At 45.2% G+C, this 17,460-nt stretch overlaps 1 protein-coding gene across 1 annotated transcript in view; it reads left to right on the top strand.

Moving 5' to 3' along the window:
* LRRC72 (leucine rich repeat containing 72) overlaps window positions 1-17,433 on the top strand; it is a 35,646-nt gene extending 18,213 nt beyond the window's left edge. The window contains exons 4-9 of the mRNA XM_069094434.1: window positions 893-974; window positions 2,918-3,028; window positions 8,578-8,670; window positions 12,298-12,467; window positions 15,737-15,750; window positions 17,268-17,433. Of these exons, the coding sequence (XP_068950535.1) occupies window positions 893-974; window positions 2,918-3,028; window positions 8,578-8,670; window positions 12,298-12,467; window positions 15,737-15,750; window positions 17,268-17,433 (636 nt within the window). The remainder of the gene's footprint in view (window positions 1-892; window positions 975-2,917; window positions 3,029-8,577; window positions 8,671-12,297; window positions 12,468-15,736; window positions 15,751-17,267) is intronic.
* Window positions 17,434-17,460: the final 27 nt, after the last annotated feature.

Below are 17,460 nucleotides of genomic sequence, written 5' to 3'. Positions count from 1 at the left end.
ATCTATCTATCTATCTATCTATCTATCTATCTATCTATCTATCTATCTATCTATCTATCTATCTATCTATCTATTCATCCTTTCCTTCTATCTATCTAACTATCCTTCAATCTACCTTCTATCTATGAACAGTGACATCTTCTGTTCTCTACAGTTCTTTGGTCAGTTGTGTGATGAGGATGGCCAGCTCTGCTGCTGAATAATGTGATTATCAGTGAGGCTTCTACTTGGCATTCGCTGTCAAGTTCACTTCCAAATGAGGGCTGGCCACTGGACAGCTCTTAACTCTCATCTATCCACATTTCCCCAGGTCAGGTAGTTCACTCTTGCCATTGTGGGCATTTTACTTGTACTGGTTATCTGTTATGCCAAGAAAGTGCTTTGTCACCCTAAGAATGCCATAGAAACCTCAGCTGTTATGATTTCCCTCAGTGCCTAGCACTGTGCTCTCCAGCTGTGTTTTCTTGAGTAGCCCACAACACATCTCTGAGCCTGTTTCCTCATCTCTAAATGAGGATAATGATGCTTTGCTATCATCCTCACAGGGCTGGGGAGGGGAAAGGTTTTGGGAACTGAGAGGGCTTCGCACAGGAAATCTTGATTAGGTGATAAGGCTTCCTTTCTTCCTGGAAAAAGCCAGAGGGGGCTTTGGGTGTGGAAGGTGGTCAATACTGTCACCCCATCTGACATGTTAGCTTTGCCGAACTGCTTTCTTTTCCTTTTATGTTGAGTTAAAAGGCTTGACTCTGGGTATGGAGTGATCCATTAGGAAATGGATGTGATGTTCACACAAAAGCTATCACCATTAAAAAAAGAAATGTATATTAAGCAGATAGTTGGGAAATACCCGAGAGTGATAGAAAAAGACTATTTTGTGATTCTCCTTTTTCAGCTCCAAGACATCAGATTTCTGCTAAGAAATCCTTGTCTGGTAGAACTGTATCTGGACAACAACAGCCTCTATGCAATAGAAGGTATGTCCTTTTTTGTCAGCTTTATCTTAAGACATTCCAGATGAAGCTGTTTTCCAAATGTACTTTGCCTTTCAGACATGTGGCTGTCAGTGATAAGCCAAGATGGGGTTCCAGGTATTGTAGCACACACAACACGGGTTGGGCGGTTCTGTCAACTTCAGTATTAGTGTGTGTTTCCATCTATGGCGTTATGCTCCTGGATCCTGAGCCAAGCCCACGTGGGCAGTTCTTCCAATGGAAAAGAACATCTTGATTATTAGAGCTTCACCATTTGACTGTCTAAATTGGACACCAACTTAGATGGCATACAATCAATCGTATTTTAAGAACGTAGGAGAAATGCTAGAATTTAGTTAAACTGAGCCATCTAAAGATTCCTCAGGGTTTTCACAGCCTCATGAATAAGTCCCCATAGAGGCAGTTTCATTCCTTGTCTCCCTTGCTATCCTCACCAGTGCCTTTTTGCAGTATGGAGGTGACTTTAGATTCTAGAGGTTGGTGTGAGGGCAAACCCTTGTAGATGGTGCCACTCTTGAAAGACTTTGAGTATGAGGCTGGTGGCCAAACCTGTGTATTGGTTGAGAAGCACATCAGCTGAGTTCTTGACTGCTAGGTGATGAATGTTTTTAAGTCATTTTATTTCATGAAGAGTGTGTGCAATGATGTTGAACTCAGAAATGGGGGCCACTAAACTGTACACTTAGAAAAGCACCTGTTAACATTATGTGTATTCGATTGTATTTTAATTTATGTTGTTAAATACTTCCCAATGACATCTTAATCTGGTTCTGACCACCAGGGAGTGCTGTGGGTAGCAGGGGCCATGGAACGATGTGGGTGGAACCACAGATAGCCTGAAGTCTTGCGGAGGCGCGGGTCCTAAGCTTTCTCTTTTTACCCGGGGGTCCAGCCTGCTCTATCCCCAGGGGCACGTAGCTGGTGGGGATCACTGGCTTTCTGTCAGTGACTACTGAGGCAGAACAGGCATGATTACGTCCCTGAAGATCAACCATTATCATCATCCTTTTAGAGGAACATAATGAACAGCTGACCTCCGAGTCAGGAAGACCTGGGTTGAAGTCCCTTCTCTGACGCAGACTGCCCAAGTGACTCTGAGCATGTCACTTAACTTCTCCATCTTTGGGACAGCTCCCTATGTCTACACATTGGTCTATATTAGCAAAAGGACTTTTCTCACCTGGGAGTTCCCTAAACCAGTGAAATCTCAGTTGTAGTCCCCATCCCTGTCTGCGAGATTCAAACCTATGTTATGGAAGGGACCTCAGAGGCCAGCTAGTCCTAACTCCCCATTTTAGAGATGAGGAAACTGAGGCCCATGGGTGCAGAGTGGTTTACCCAAAGTCATGTAGCTCATCAGTATTGGAGGCAGGGTTTAAACTCAGCTCCTCTGACTCAAGCCACATGTTTCCTCAATAAGATTGATTTTATTTCAATCCCCCATTTGAGTGATTCTTTAAAAAAGGTTTTCTTGATTGATTTGTAATTGAGACTTTCTTTGAATGGCACAATAAATCTGAAAATGACATTGGCAATAGATGAGTAGCACAAAAAAAAGACCACAGAGCACGTGTGGACCTCCCTGCAGCCCCACCATAACGGTTATTAGGATAGAGATGGAGTGAGAAGAGACTCGGGGAGTCACTGACTTAAACCTCCTCATTTTACAGACAAGGAAACAGACCCAGAGACACTGAGTAACTGCCCAGGGCCAGAGAGCTTGCAAGCACCCGAGGCAGGATAAGAACCTGTCTCTTGCCAGTTGTGAGTCCAGTGCTCTGTTCCTGGTCCCAGGCTTCATTGAGACGTAGAATGTTCCCACCCGCTACTGAAAATCAAACCCTTTCTCAGTGAGCTTGGAGACACACTGTGCTTTAAAAAGCGTCAATGGCGCCCTTGCCCCCCTGTGCTGCTCTCTCTTCCAGGCCTCCGACACTTGGTCTCCCTGAACATCCTCATGCTTCACAACAACCAGCTGAACAATCTTGACGCTGTCGTGAGCGAATTGAAGCTGATGAGCAACCTGAAGACACTAAGTATGGCCAACGAAAAGGCCTAAAATGAGGACCCTGCCCCCATGTTTGTCATGGTGTCTGAGTTAGCTTGCGGAGAAATGCCGCGCCACCCAGGGAAGGGCCATCCGGGTCATCAAGGCACACTTGTTCTCTGAGAAAAGTGCATCGTAGGTGCCACTCACTTGACATATTTACTGAGTATCCTGCATTTAAATCATGATACTATGGGGTACACAGAATGGATAGGATGGAGTTCCTGACCTCCTGCAGCTTACTGTCTAGAGGGGATGCAAGGCAAGGGAGAGAACACTCGACTTAGAACCCTGGACCTGCACCTAAGCACAGGGGTGGGGGTGAGGGGGTTGGTCTTGATAGTTTCTAAAATCCCTTCTAGCCCTGAATTCCATATTTCTTCTAGTACATACTGTCTGTCTGTCTGTCTGTCTCCTTCTCTCCCTGTCTGTCTATCTCTGTCTCCCTCTGTCTCTGTCTCTCTGTCTCTGTCTGTCTCTCTCTGGCTCTGTCTGTCTCTCTCTCTCTCCTACAATGCAGACTCTGATAGTACCATAAGAAAACAATGAACAAAGTGCCATGGATATACCAAGCAAGGAAAGTGAAACGGGTGAATATGAGTATATTCTGGTGGAGTGGTTCAGAACATTGTGGCATTGGAGACCTTTTGGTTTCTTGAAGTGGTTATACTGAATTCAGGTCTTTTTAGATTTAATTTCTTATGAAGAACAAAATTGTGATTATGCTTTTGAGAGGGAAAATCTTGGAGGTTGTGTGACTAAGACAGTGCTCACTATGCAGTGGAAGGCACAATAAATGTAGATGGACTAAATTTTCCTTACTGGTTATGTCAACCAGGTAGAAAAGAACTCCCATAAATTGCCGTGGGACAAACACCCAAGTCCCTGAGTTGGAACAACAACACTTCACTCCTGCCTCCACCATAATCTATTGTCAGTGCTTCTACATGTAATTGGGAGGGGTGGCTTTCTTATAGCTTCAAGGAGGCTTTGATGTATTGAATTTCTCTATTTTTTAGTCTTCTTGACTTAGTTAAAAGAAACAAGGCCATTCCTGCAGCCGTTGATCTTTCTGGCTCCTGCATGTAGGATTAGATCTTTCACTGTGTTTGGTCACAAATTCTGTTAAGATGGTCAATCCAGCTCATAGTTCTTCATGAGGGAAGCACTGAAGAAAAATAATCTCCTTATATTTTTTGGCACAGTATGTGCCATGGCCTTTCTGACTAGAGATGTTATAGAAATTCCTTAGGATTTCAATGCCCTTATAAAGACCACCAAGAAGTTCAGAACTGATGCTTAATACCTCAGTCTGTGCCCAAACCATGACACCTGTGGGTTCATTTAACCTCCAGGATGCATTCTTTATTGCCCATCTATAGAATGCATACATGGATATGGTCTTAGTTTAACCAGTGAGTCCAAATATCTACTTTGAAAATAAGTGTTAGTTTTTATATGAAAAACAACTCTATTTTTCTGATACTGTTATACTGTACTTTTGCTATACTGATGGCAAACTGGAACCAGTGGTTCAGTTTTCTTTTTTGCTAATAGATTTCCACATGCAAGAAATTCTCTTTCCTCAAGCACATGCTTGAAGCTGTTACAGTCAGTTTTGATATATTGTTTGGTAAATGAAAATTGCTCCTATTCTGAATCTCCAATGAGCACGAACAAGACAGCGCTGGCGCCAACAAGGTGTGTGCAGTCGCCAGTCGCCTCCAGGGAAGGCGGATTAAATCACATTAACCTATTGAAAGTGAAAGTGTGAGCAATCCCACTTCATCTTTGCAAAAGGAATGTGCCTGTACCTCTTGCCAGACTTTCCAAACATTCAGACACAGGAAACTCATTTCAGATCTTGGAAACATAATTTATGGAAATTCAGTATCATCAGTTCTAAACTCATAAATCCCACATACTCCAAGTTTAATAGGTTAGGAGGGGGAAGGGCTTAAAAATAAAACTCTTCCCCCTCTGATATTTTTAGTAGAACGGAAAACAAGTTGAGGTACAAAGCTAAAATGTCAATCACAGTGATGTCTTCTTCCCCCCCCAAACAAAATAAATCCGTTTCATCAGTGCCTGGGCAGATCTGCTGTTTGGCCACAGGACTGGCCTTCCCATTTGCCTTGATGGTGAGACCATTTGAATGGGTTAGCATGAGCACATAATGTTACTGTAGAAATTATTAAGTACCAATTCTGGGAACTCAGGGCAGCTTCTGACATCTTTGAGATGCTGCCAGTCTTAGTCTGACTTCTGGGGAGTTAGTCATGACCCTGGTTTGTGCAAAATTCTCACATGCACAAGTATGGACAAGGCAGGGGCTTACTGGGGACATGGCTTTTAAAGTGCTTGTACCTGTCCCCCTGAGATCTCCTTATGAGGCTAACACTATCCCCATCTGTAGTCATGTGGACGGACTGGCCTGGGGTTTCCAGGGTTCACAATAAAGGATAGAGGAGATACAGCTGGCCAGGGGGAAGGAAAAGATTGGGGCATGTTAGGAGTCTGCAAGACTTTGCACACCCCTGCACCTGCCTGGCTTCTGCCACCCCACCCTGCAGCAGCATCTCCCATCTCCAGCAAACGACATTGCTCAGAGGGCGGTCAGATTGTACTCTGAGAGCAAAGCTCTTGGTGCTGCTGCCATCTGCTGGCTATCTGAGGCTTTGAAATCAGATGCGGTCAGAATGACCCCTTTCTGGGCATGTACAGAAGAGGTCTGTGTGGACAGCCACCCAGGGGCCATTTGGAGCTTGGATTTGAGAGGCAGCAAAGCCCAGCTGTGCTCTGAAAGCAGGAAGACTCAGGTTCGAATGTGATCTCAGACATTCATGAGCTGAGTGGCCAGTTGGCTCTCTGACTCCATTTCCTAATCTGTAAAATGGGTTTAATTGGTGTGCAGGGGGATAATTTGGAATGAGAAAATAATAACAGCCAACATTTATGTAGTGCTTAGAGCCTCGCAGACTGCTTTACAAACATCTTATTTAACCCGCATGAGAAGCCTGAGAGGTAGATACTGCCTCCCCATGAACTGGAGGAAAATGAGGCAGATGTAGGTTAAGTGACTTATTCACAGTCACACAGTAAGAGCAGGAGACCAGATGTGAACTCAGGTCTTCCTGACTCCAGACTCAGGGCTTTCTCCCCTGTACAGCCCACCTGTGTGTAAAGTGCTCTGCAAGCCTTCAAGCCCTGTAGAAACAACACCTTACTACGTGTACTGTTACTGCTGCTGTTGCCATTTCTACAACTGCTACTTGACCACTGTCATTAATGCTATCACTACCACTTTTGTCATTCAGTCACTTTTCAGTCATGTATGATTCTTTATGACCCCATTGGGGGTTTTATTGGCAGAGATACTGGAGTGGTTTGCCATTTCCTTCTCCAGTTCATTTTATAATAAGGAATTTTGGAAAACAGGGTTAAGTGACTTGCCCAGGGTCATACAACTAGGAAGTGTCTGAGGCCAGATTTGAACTCATGTCTTCCTGAGTCCAGGCCCAGTGCTCTAATCATTGTGCCACCAAGCTGCCCTATCATACCACTACTGCTACTACTACTACTACTGCTGCTACTACCGTGTTTCCCCGATAATAAGACACTGTCTTATTATTTTTTTGGACAGAAAAACACCAGAGGGCTTATTTTCAGGGGAGGGCTTATTTTAATGAACATTGACAGCAATTTTAATAAACAGGTAAATGTGAACAAAAAAATGTACCTTTATTCAATAAGCAAATCACTGGGGAAGAACAGGATGACGCGCTCACTGCTGCAGCTCTGATTGGATGCAGCTCTGAGCGCGGCATGTGTTTCACCCGGGGGGGAGGGAGGGTGCATACAGAGGGTACCGTAATGTAGTGTGTAGCGCAGGGGATCACCTTCACTACAGTAGCAATCTCAATAGGGCTTATTTTCGGGGGAGGGCTTATTTTAGAGGAATCTTACACAGTAAGGGGAGGGCTTATTTTCGGGATAGGTATTATTATAGGGGAAACACGGTACTACTACTGCTACTGCCACCACCATCATCATCATCATCTCACCTTTTATGTTATACCAGATCATCATGACCCTCCAGGGGCATTTAGAGGAGGACTCACCTACTTTGAATGACCCATTGTTGTCCTATAGGTCGGAATCAGAGCACCTGGGGTCAGATCCTGGTTCTATCACATACTAGCGGGATGACTTTGTGTGAGTCATGGGATTCACAGTCAAAGGACTATTTGAATCCTGGGCCTTTCATTTACTGCTGGTGTGACCCAGGGCAAGTCCATTGTCCTGCTGCTGAGGTCCTAACCAAGTCCATCTGCACGACCAGACCAAAGATAAAGCCAATGGGGAGGATGAGATAATGGTAAATTCAGCTCTGGAAGGGACATTCTATTTTTTTTAAAGAAGAGGAAACATAGAGTGTGTGGTCAATGGCTACACTCTTAGTAACTGGATGAGAGAGGTCCCCTTGGTACAAATATGCCGTTTTTACATTCACCTCCCAGAAATCCAACCTTCAGATGAAAATCCACCAAAGACCCCATGAGCTTGGCTTCTTAGGGACACTGAGCACACATTAGAAGCAGCCCCTAAGTCCCAGGTTGGCATGTCCCAAGTGCCTGTGCTATTCCCTGTTTGGAGCAATTCATGCCTTTTCCTGTGGAAAACAGTGTGGTTGGTCAGTGGCAGTTAAATGTGGATTAGTGCACCCAAGACAATGATGCTGGCCGTCTGGGGCCTGCCCACTGCTGGCAGCAATATTTCTGTAGAAAAGGGACTACAGAACTCCAAGTTCAGACTTGACTGAACCTGGAATGCTGGCAGTCATCCCCCCCCCCCCCTAAAGGAAGGGGTTGTTTTTGAAAACACTGTCTATGGCAGCTCTTCCTGGAAGGGAAGCAGCAGGTCTGGGAGAGCTGTCTATACACGCTGAACACTCCCTCACTGGACTCTGCTTCTGACCGGGTCATAGGCTCAGGTCTGGAGCGAGAGGGGCCCCTCACTTTGTAGAGGAGGAAATTAAGTCGTGCGTGCGTGCGTGTGTGTGTGTGTGTGTGTGTGTGTGTGTGTGTGTGTGTGTACTAAAGTGACATGATAGGATCGTAGATTTACAACTAACTGGTCACCAAGTCTAGCCCTGTCATTTTCCAGATGAGGAAATTCAGCCTGAGATAGTTTGGGACTTGTCCAGGGTCACACAGCTACTAGGTATCTGAGGTCTTTGAACTCAGATCTTCCCAGGGCGCTAACATTTCACCAAGCTGCTGGCTTCCTGGTTGCCTATAGCATATAATAACAAAAATGACAATAATATTTCTATAGTGCTTTAAGGTTATAAAGAGCCCACATCCATTGTCTCAAGGGATCTCACAACAGTCCTGGGAAGGACACACTATTGCCCTCCTTTTACAGAGGAGGAACCTGGGGCCAGGAGAGGGTAGGGGACTTAGCCAAGGTCACACAGTGAGTAAATGCTGTAGGCAGGATTTGCCACATAGAAACCTTCCTGTGTCCCCTTTGCAGACCTGTACCGGAACCCTTTGTCCAAGGATGCAAAGCAGTATCGCATGTACACAGTCTATCATCTTCCGTCCCTGTGGCTACTTGACAGGAAAGGTAAGGAAGCTTCTTGAAGGGAGACCTTAGCCGTCTAAAGTAATAGCGAGCAATCATAAAGCACTTTGCAAATATCATTCCATTTAGTCCCCACAACAATCCGAGGAGGCAGGTGCTCTTCTTAGCCCCGTTTTACAGTTAAGGAAACTGAGGCTGACTGAGATTAAGGCTTGCTCAGGGTCACACAGCTACGAGTCATCTGAGGTTGAATTTGAACTCAGGTCTTCCCGACTCCAAGCCTGAATCTCTGTGCCCTGGTAGGCATGACCACAGGGCCTCCAGGGCGATGCCAGAAGAGGACCAGCTCTGATGAGCTCTGCCACAGCGGGTCGGTGTGTGTTTCATGGGGCTTTCATGGGGCATCTGTTATGCACCAGGGAGGTGCCCTACAAATCTCACCTCACTCGATTCTCCCAACATCCTTGGGAGGTTTTGCTGTCAGTGGCTCTGACTCTCTGTGACCCCATCTGGGGTTTCCTTGGAAAACTGGAGAGGTTTGCCATTTTCTTCTCTGGCTTTTTTTTTTTTTGTAGATGAGGAAACTGAGGCAGGCAGGGTTAAGTGACTTACCCAGAGTCACACAGCTAGGAAGTGTCTGAGGCCAGATTTGAACACACAGCTGAGTCTTCCTGCCTCCAGCCTGGGAAGTCTATCCACTTCACCACCTGGCTGCTCTCCTGGAAAATAAGTTCTGCTATTATTCTCATTTTACAGATGACGAGACTGAGGCAGGCAGAGGTGGAGCCTCTTGCCTAAGAGAAACACCAGCTAGTGAGTGTCTGAGGTGTAATTGCCAGAACACTGAACTTTTAAGTCAGCAAGCCCCAGGTTCAAATCCCGATACCTTCCTGACCTTGAGTAAGTGTCTTCCCCTATAAGAAGAGCTATGGGTAAATGCCGGCTTCGGTGGGAAGGTGAGACAGTGGTCAGTCAGGCCCTTGAGACCCAGAGTTAGACTGAAAGGAAGCCCTCCTTCACCATGTGGCAGGTAGCCATGGGGTGGAAAGGATACCCAACAAGGATCCAGCTCCGGCCCATGGCTCCCTCCCCACCCCCACCCTCAGGCTCCCAGCAGAGCTGTACCACCTCAGGGCATCCACTAAGTCTGAAGGCTGCCGCTAGAGCACTGAGTGCAGGGTCTGCTAGACCCAAGTTCAAATCCTACCCCAGACCCTTATTAGCTCTGTATCCTAGCCAAGTCACCCTCCTTGAACCTCAGTTTCCTCACCTGTAAATTGGGGGTATTAGCAGCATCTACCTCCCAGGACCGTTGTAAGGACCAGATAAGATGTGTGTCTATGTATGTGTGCGCACAGTGCTTCGTGAACCTTAAACCTCGCAGGGGTTACACACGGTCATTGCCATCACTATTTGTGCCCCAGGACCTGGGCAATTAGGTATCTGCCAAGAGCAGCAGCCTTAGATTTGCACCCTGGCCAGCCAAGGCTCAGGGAGAGCTTCCCTTCCTTTTTGGGAAAGCCAGCATCCCCTGCTCCATGGCGCAGCTGTCCCCCCAGCGAGCTGGGGTGTCTCCCCACTCAAAGCCAGGATCCTGAGAGCTGGCAGGGAGAAACGAGGCTGATTGTCTGGGATCAGTCACTGTATGTGAGTGCATTTGTGCAGACTTTTACTCCTCCCCCCCCCCCCCGTGGTTCTCAGCAGGCGTAAGTCAATCGCTTAATGGATCAATGGGCATTTATTAAATGCCTACAGAATTCCTGATGCACCATGGGAGGTTGTGGTGCCACCAGTTCAGAGAAGGAAACAATCCCTACTCACAAGAAACTTATAACCAACAATAAACGAATGAATGAGTGAGTGAATTAATGAAATGAATGGCAAATGAATGGATGGGCAAAGAAACCAAATATACCCTAGGTAGAAATGCAAGCAGCAGGTAGGCATGCCGTGGTGCACAGAGCACTAGCTTGCCTCGGACACTTCCTAGTTGTGTGACCCTGGACAAGTCACTTAACCCTGTTTACCTCAGGTTCCTCCTCTGTAAAATGACCTGGAGAAGGAAATGGCAAACTGCTCCAGGGTCTCTGCCAAGAAAAAGCCCCAACCAAAATGGGGTCATGAAAAGTTGGACACAACCGGGCAACAGGAAATTCTAGACCCTTCGAATTATCGGCCAGTCAGAGAGGAAGGGACCTGAAAACTCACAGAGGTCAAACATTTCACTTACACAGGGATTTAAGCAAATTCTATACTTTAAAGAAAAAAGCAAACTACGAGGGGAAAGGCCCCCCTCCTTGTCTAATGATGTGGCCCATTCTTTCCTTCGAGCCCTGACGGTGAATGCTGCTACTGGGCTTCTATTTTTACTGCCAACACACACAAAGATTCCTCCAAACAATTTCATTTTTTCCCCTCAAATCACTTAACTTGAAAAGCTGGTGATGCTGGAATTGTTTGCTACATTTATTCAAAATTCTCAAGTGCCTTAAAATTGGCTTCACTGATTTTTTTTAAAGCAATTGGGATTAAGTAACTTGCTCAAGGTTACACAGCCAGGTGTTTCTGGGTGGGTGCTAAGTGTCTGAGCCCGGGATTTGATTTCCAGGTCATCCAGACACTGGAGCCAGTGCTCTTACTTGCTGAGCCACCTGGCCACCCCTAAGCAATTGGGGCTAAGTAACTTGCTCAAGGTTACACAGCCAGGTGTTTCTGGGTGGGTGCTAAGTGTCTGAACCCAGAATTCGATCCCCAGGTCATCCAGACACTGGGGCTGGTGCTCTTACTCGCTGTGCTACCTGGCTGCCCCTTCACTGATTTTTTTTATCCTAAATTTTATCTAAACTTTATGGAGAGTTTCACATTTATTTATTTATTTTATTTTTTGCTTTTTGGAGGGCAGTTGGGGTTAAGTGACTTGTCCAAGGTCACACAGCTACTAAGTGTTAAGTGTCTGAGGGCTGGATTTGAACTCTGGTCCTCCTGACTTCAGGGCCAGTGCTCTACTCTAGCCGCCCCCCCTTCCCGAGAGTTTCCCATTTAAAAAACGTAATAAGAACAGTAGAGGATGAGATTCTTTTTGCTCAGGTGCAGCCAGAGCAGAGCACCGTCCCACCCGTGGGTGCATTACTGTATTGGGGTTTGTTGCCAGTGTGGTGACACCAAAGCATTTGTGAACTGAGTGGCACTCAGGATTTTTAAAAATATTTAAAATGTTTAAATTATATATGTATGCACATGTATGTGTGTAAATATATGTATGTATATACATATGAATAGTAATCTCTATTTTACTGCCATACATGCATATATATCCCACATTTCTTTAGCACTTTAGGGTTTTCAAAACACTTTACATGTATGAATTCCTTGATCTTTTCAATGGCACTGTGAGCTTGGTGTTATTATGACCTCTCTTTTACAAATGAGGAAGCTGGAGCTGACAGGGGCTAAGTGACTTGTTCAGGGTCACACAGCTAGATGGTGTCTCGGGCTGGATTAGAACTCAGGTCTTATGGCTTCCATGTCCAGTGTTCTCACTGACCCACCTCACTGCCTCAGTGACTGAATCCATTTAGAAAATGGATTTTTTTGTCAAGTTAGAAACTGCAAGTGTGGATTGGGTCATTCAGTAGGACATAACAATTTTTTAAAAATTCTATTTTTTAGAAATTACAGTAGAAGAAAGAAGAACAGCCATGCACATGTTTAACCATGAAAGGTCTCGGATTCTTCAGGCAATAGCATTTGGAAGGAAAGTGGATAAAGCACTGTGTGTGGTGCCCTACAAGCCCCGGCCAACGGTGGCCTCAGGTACCTGGGGGATGGGAACAGGGCCTGTGAGCTCCCCAGTAAAAGCCTTTCCATCCCTCTTTGCCCAAAGAGCTGTTGCTCCAGAGGGAGAATGACTGTTTCCCACACCCTGGCCTTTTTGGTGTAACAGTGGTAGGTTGCCACTCAACAGCCCCCAAGCATTTATCAGGCACCAGTGATATGCCCAGCACTGTGTGGGCTTCCCTTTTCACTCAGGGATTCAGAATTCAGATCACTCCATGCCCCATAAAGACAGGGACCCAAGAAAGATGGGCCGGGCCAGGCCAGGAGAACTGGCCTGACTTCTGAGTCACGCTGAACAGAACGGGGGGCACCAAGGCTCATGGGGAACCATCACTAGCATTTAAACAATGCTTTAAGTTTACAAAGCGCTTCAGGAATATTATCTTACTTTATTCAGACAATAACCTTGGGAAGTAGGTGCTGTTAGTATGCCCATTTTACAGTTGAGAAAACTCAGGCAGACAGAGGTTAAGTGACTTATCCAGGGTCACTGAGCTAGCAAGTATCTGAGACTGGATTTGAACTCAGGTCTTCTTGACTTCAAACCCTGCAGTCTATCCATTGTGCCAGTGAGGGCAAGGAAAGAAGGGTGTCTATTTAAACAGGAGAGAGCTGGCAGAGACTGAAAGGTTTAATTAAGGTCTGGTTCTAGGACTGGAAGTGAGTCTGGATAACTGGAGTAGAGATTCAGAATTTAGCCCAAGGTCACACAGTAGAGTGGAGACTTGAACCTCCTCTAACTCCAGATTCAGCATTCAAGTCAAAGGCTGCAGGGGCTCCAGAAGGATGGAGATGCTGAATAAATCCTGAGCCTTGGAGGGGGCATGCTAGGTGAATGTTGAGGTCAGAGGAAGCCAGATTATTTCAAGGGGTGATTGAGAACTGAGTGGAGAGGAGAAAGTGGAGGTCAGCCATGTGGAGAGCTTTCCAGTAGCTTGGCAGTAAAAGGGAGGAGGGCTATAAGATGGTAGGCTGAGAAGACGGTAGGCATAGGGGAAGGTTTTCAAAGATGGGGGAGAACTGAGCATATTTGAAGTCAGCAAGGAAGGCACTGATGGATCAGGAGAGGCTGAATAATGGCGGAAGCTTCTGGAGATGACAGCAGAGGGTGGGAGCAGGGCACAGGAAGGGATTTACCAGGAGAAGAGGCATCTTTTCCTCAAGACACGGGAGCGAAGGGAAGAATGAAGGGTGATTTAGAGAGTGGAGCTGGGAAAAGGGGGAACTCTGCTTTTGCCCAGAGAAGTATGTTTCAGGTTCTCTGCTGAGACAGCATGGAAAGCTTGAGAAGAGATTTGGGACAGGCCCATTGGGGAATGTGATAGAACCAGATAGAATCATGGTGGTGGGGGCCTCCAGGAAGCTGGATAACACTTTTATAGCATATTCAGGACTTCCTCCTGGGCATGTTGGGGCTAGAGTGGGGAAGGCAGATGGTGGGAGTGATTCAGGGCTGGGGTCTGGAAAGGGACAATGGAGCCAGGCATTTCAGAGTCAACCATAGTGGAAAGTTGAACTAATTCTGAATGGAGGAAGAGTGAGAACAGAACAGAGGAGACAGCCTGGGAAAGCAGATGGGGGAAAGATGGAAGGTTGGGGTGAGGACAGAGAAGGGATTGCTATATCCACTGAGGGATGAAGCTCATAGAGAACCCTCGGGCAGTTGGTTATGGTCAGAGGGAGGAATTTCAGATTGTGAAAGTGGGAATGTTTTGAATGATGACCTCAGGGGCATGTGTCCAGATCCTTGGCTGAGGTGCAGTGAAGGTCCAGCTAGAGGCAGCAAGAGTGTTTGAGGAGGCATCAGCATATACCAATAGAAGCTTCTCACCACCCCCAACACAGTCCTTGGCATGGGTGAGGGATTAATCAACGGTCATTCATTCATTCATTCATCCATTCATTCAAGTCTAGTATGTAAAGAATAGTGTTTCAAGGTCAAGAGGAATACTAACTCCTTAGCCAAGAAGGGAAACCTATTTACCAGTGGCTTTTAGATTCAGGATGGATGTTTTCAAATGTAGCACAGATGTTTGCAAAAGACTAATTTAAAATCTCTTGTCATTCTAGAAGGAATATGGTCTACAAACTTCCACAAGTAAGTGCCGGATCCGCATTCATGTTTAGGGGGGTTTGCTGGGCCTTTAGGGAGGCTGTGCTGACATTGTTCTGGTTTGTAGCATTTGGAAACATTTTTCAGGTCATTCTGAACAATTGCTGCTTCTTGACAATTTTTGCCAAATCCTCATAGACTTTAAATATCCAGTGTGTGCCAGAGATGTTATTTTTATCAGCTAACTCTATTATCCCAGAGCTACACCTGTTCTAAAATGTAGAGTCTTAGGTGCCTGGGGCCCAGAACAGGGAAGTGACTTACCCAAAGTGACTCAACCTTTAGTCTTCCTGATGACAGTTATCAATTCATTACACCACATCAGCTCTTAGGTTTTCACCTCACAAAATGTACCAACTTTCCTGTTTTATCCTATCTCCTCTTTGTTCAAGAGACACCAATTTTCATTTTCTCTACTAGTCACTTATTTTTCTTCTCATTTTAAAAATTATTTTTCTATATTTAGGATATTAATCTGCCTGAAATTTATATCAGTATATGGTGTAAAATGAAGATCTAATCCCATTTTCTAATATAATACTGACTAGTTTTCCCAGAGTTTCTATGAACAATAGTTTTCTTCCGTAGTGTTTTTGTAATCTTGCAATAACTATTATATGCTTTTGATTCTAATCTAGATTATCTATGCTGTTCCATGATTAAAATTGGTATTTCATATTTAGTGCCACCTCTATTTTTATAGTCTGCTGTGGTCTAGGACAGTAGCGTCAAACACACATAGGAAGCCTTCTGGCTATGTACTTACCTAGAAAGCCACACGTTAGCATTGTCTGTGCTCTACTGTGTTTTTATTAATCTTGTTAAGTATTTCCCATTTACATTTTAATCTGGTTCAGACAACCAGAAGTGGGCCACAGTGTTTTGGATACCTCTGGTCCATAATAATACAATTTCCAACTCATCTTCCTTCCTCCCTAATTTCCCTTGATATTTATGTCATTTGTTTTTCAATATAAATCTTATTATTCCATTGTTTTTAGTTTTGCAAAATTACCATTGAAATGTAATCCATGCATTATTAAACCTAGGAGTTATTATAAATTTCATTCCCACTTTTACTAGGTGGGCATCACCTAATCATGTCCACTGGGTTTCCAGTTTCTCTTCCCCCTTTATTCCAATTCAGTTCTTTGATAGTTGTATTTTTGTAGGTGTTGTAGGTCTTGGTTTGTAAATGCCCAAATATGTGAGTCATGTCTGAAAGTATTTTTTTAGTTGAAATCACAGACATATGACCTCAACTAGGCAGAAACAAACAAACAAACAAACCTGTTTTGTTTCCCTGGGATAATGGATTTATTCAGACTTAGAAATTTTCAGGGTTTTAACGCAATTATTAGAATTTTAAATGAGAGGAGTATTTGTTTCAATTAAAAAGAATAACGAGTATTCCTGACTCCAAATTCAGGCCCCTGTCCATTCTGTCACCTTGCTGCCTCAGTGACAAGCTATAAAGTCAGCTCTTCCGAACAGGACTAACAGGCACCCTGGGGATTCTCTTCAGTTGGTCAGCAATGAAGAGGTCACTCAGGGCCCTTGGCTGCATCCCTCTGGTTGCAAGGTGGGACCAGGCACCTGTTATGGCCCTGACAACCTGGCCCAACCTTCTGGAGCTTCCCAGAGGCTCCGGGTCAGAGCCCCAGCTCACGGCATTTGTTGGTGGGTGCATTTCTGCATACAGGCCCAGGCTTTCTCAGAATGTTACAGCCAGAAGCAGTCTTCAAGACCACAGAGGTGGTCCAGACTCCTCAGGCATCATCTTGCCAACATCACCAGTATGTGGCAGAGCTGTGGCTGCCCCTTTGTCTCAATGAACTTTCATCATCCCGTTCTGCGTGAAAGCCAAGATAAATGCAACCAGACATTGAGTTTAAGTATGAATCAAACATAATAAAGAGAAGCAATGTGGCATGATGAAAGGGCTCAAGATTTTGAGTCAGGAGACCCGGGTTCAAATCTCAGCTTTGGCACTTACTACTATTGACCCTGGCCAATTCTCCTTACTTCCCTTTGCCTCAGTTTCTGTAAAATGTGGCCCCTGCACTTGCTGGCCCTTTGAGGGCCCTCCCAGCTCTAGGACTCTGATCCTATGATTTTAAACAGGAACCTAAGTATCCAAAGCAAAGCAGAAAGGGCCTTGGCTGTGGAGTTAGGGGGCCTGGGTTCAAATCCCAGCTGTGATCTTCAAGTCAATCACTTCACCCCTGTGAGATGTGGTTCTTTACCAGTAAAATGGGAGCTTGGACAAGGCCACCTTGAAAGTGCCTTACGGCTCCAAACCCATGATCTCTGAAAGCATAAACTTTGAAACCTGAGCTCCAAATGTGGGCCCAATCGAATGGCAGAATTTAGAATAAACGAGGTATGTTATTAGCATAAAAATGACCGGGAGCCACATCACAGCCACTTGGTCATTATTAGTGGTCCACAAGGGACGGGCAAACACTCTTAGATGCCTCATATGCTTGAGGACAAGGATTGGCACCAATCAGGTTCTTAATGTTGGCTGAATGAATTTCTAATTTTCCTTAAGAGAATGTTTATTAGGAGCAGAATGCTGGTGGGTTTTTCTAACAACCCTGATTATATACATACGTACACACACACACACACACACATATATATATATATATATATATATATATTTTTTTTTTTTCCCCCTCTTAAGGAACTTGTTTCACAACAAAGAAGATGCTGTTTTTGTGAGGTCAATGAAGAGGTCTGTGACCCAGTTTAACTTTGTGGACTGGAGCACTGTCCCTACCAGAGTTGAGCGGCATTGTGAGAGCAAAGCTGAGAGACCAGTGGAGTGGGCGACAGTCAGGATCAGATAACAGCTGGGCACTTTCCCCAGAGCTCTG

Source organism: Petaurus breviceps, unplaced genomic scaffold (assembly GCF_028583685.1).
Source record: "Petaurus breviceps papuanus isolate PSGF00001 unplaced genomic scaffold, PetGlider_PUasm1.0 218, whole genome shotgun sequence".
Taxonomy (NCBI): Eukaryota; Metazoa; Chordata; class Mammalia; order Diprotodontia; family Petauridae; genus Petaurus; species Petaurus breviceps.
The sequence above is the reverse complement of the archived record's forward strand: the minus strand, read 5'-3'. Positions and strand labels throughout refer to the sequence as shown.